The sequence below is a fragment of the Galeopterus variegatus genome, unplaced genomic scaffold (assembly GCF_000696425.1).
Source record: "Galeopterus variegatus unplaced genomic scaffold, G_variegatus-3.0.2 Scaffold4167, whole genome shotgun sequence".
NCBI classification, from domain to species: Eukaryota; Metazoa; Chordata; class Mammalia; order Dermoptera; family Cynocephalidae; genus Galeopterus; species Galeopterus variegatus.
In genome coordinates this window covers 174028-176062 of record NW_007730278.1, presented here as the reverse complement: position 1 = coordinate 176062, position 2035 = coordinate 174028, and the positions used below count along the sequence as shown (strand labels likewise).

The 2035-nt window shown below is 34.7% G+C and overlaps 1 protein-coding gene across 1 annotated transcript in view; it reads left to right on the top strand.

Moving 5' to 3' along the window:
- Window positions 1-2035, top strand: part of KPNA1 (karyopherin alpha 1 (importin alpha 5)) — a 50957-nt gene that overhangs the window by 7535 nt on the left and 41387 nt on the right. Inside the window, exon 4 of the mRNA XM_008586888.1 lies at window positions 997-1091. Within this exon, the coding sequence (XP_008585110.1) occupies window positions 997-1091 (95 nt within the window). The remainder of the gene's footprint in view (window positions 1-996; window positions 1092-2035) is intronic.

The window sequence follows — 2035 nt, the reverse complement described above, 5'->3', positions numbered from 1 at the left end:
GTTGATCTTTATTGTAATAATCAAATTTGTTGTGTTTATCTGAATGGTTAATGAAAATGTTGAACCAGGCAAAGGACACGTCTGTTAGAGACCTCTCCAAATTAACATTGAACCATAAGTCACCTCTTTCCGTAAAGTGGTTGACTTGGCTAAGAATCTCCTTAGTAGTACTGTGATCTGCCTTTTTTCTGGCACTGCCACATGCATATAGTCAAAAACTTTGTCAAATCTCTTGTTGAATTTGTTGATTATCTCTCACATTTCCTATGTATTCACTCAGTAGGTTTTTATTGAATGGCTTTATTTATAAGATATTGTATTATCTTAAATGGAAATGAGATTAATTTGGCAAGTCAATCTTAGTGAATTTTTGCTGGCTCCTACTTATCATGACAGGTGCAAAATTAAATCCTGCTAGCACATTGAGAATCCCGTGATGCAGTTTCTCAAGATAATTTATATTAAACAAAAACAGACAACTGAAAATTCATGTATAGAAAAAGGGCTAGAAGGAAATATACCAAAGTACTAATAGTGGTTGGATGTGGATGTTTTTTCCCCCGTGCTTTCTAAGTTTTCAAAAATAATGGAGACAATAATTTTAAGTTTTAAGAATTCTGCCCTTCCTAGGGCTGGCCAGTTAGCTCAGTCGATTATAGTATAGCCTTATAACACCAAGGTCAAGGGTTCGGATCCCTGCATTGGCTAGCCGTGCACGTCCCCCCAAAAAATATTTAAAAAGGACAGAAGAAATCTGCCCATCCTTTCATTCCCATATTAAGGCTTATCTTCTTTGTGAAACCTTTCAAACTATTCCAATCTCAAAGTGAGTGAACTCAATTTTACATTTTCTTCTTTTTTTTGGATAGATTTCTAACATGAGAGAGATGGTAAATGGAGGGAGGTATATTATGAAGTAATTTTGACCTATAAAAGTCTTTGCATTGAAATCAAAGGATTGTTTTTCTTTTTTCCTTTTATTTTATGGGGAAACAGAACCTAATCCTCCTATTGATGAAGTTATCAGCACACCAGGAGTAGTGGCCAGGTTTGTGGAGTTCCTCAAAAGAAAAGAGAATTGTACACTGCAGGTGCGAACTATTTTTATTTCTTGTCTCATAAGTTAAGTCCCTCTGAAAATTTTTATTTTGTGTACAAATTTGTTACTCTTTAATTATTATGAAGGGTTAAATTTAAATTTGTTTATGATCATATTTCCGACAACCACATTGCAAGCTGCTTTTATAGTTTTGTTAACATGTAGGCCTTGGTTATTATACTCTTTAAAATTCTTGTCATTTTAAATCATTTAAAATGTTTTACGATGATTGTTGATGATACTTGTCTAATATGGAAATGTTTGCAGTAGAGGAGCCATTATAGCTAGGAACCTATGTGTCAGCTACATAAAATTTGGTTTTGAGGGAGGTTTAGATTATACTCGTTGGCTTACTCAGGATGGTATAACATAACAGAGACTCATTAATTCCCAAACCACATAACTTAATCTGCTGCCCCACTCCCACCCCAAAAGAGCTGACAAAGAGATAGCCTTGTCAGGAATCTGTGTGCTTTCTGCTATGTCAGTTTAGTCTTTCAGTATTATACTATATAGGGATTTCAAGAGGGAATTCTGCAGTCTCTGGATTGGATAATTTTCACTGTGACAGGAACCATCAACTGACTCTCATCATGGGGATTATCTAGAAATTTTAAAATACTATTTTTTTTTCTGAATAAAGTTGCATTTTTAGTACACTAGTGATTTTTTAGTAGCTAGACTTCCTTGGAATAGCCTACTGAATCAATATCTGTATTGTTAACAAATACCTGTGATCACTAAATTCTCACTTATAGGATCTAATGTGAAGGGCTTGGGCCCTTTAGAGAGACTCTGCAACTGTAAAAATTGGTTAGGTGCCAAGTAGATCTCAAAATGGGATTATTTTCCCAAGTAAATATTTGCCAGCAACAAGTTAATGGTAAAGGTACCTCCCACCACCACCACCTATTTGTACTTTTGTCTTATTCTAAG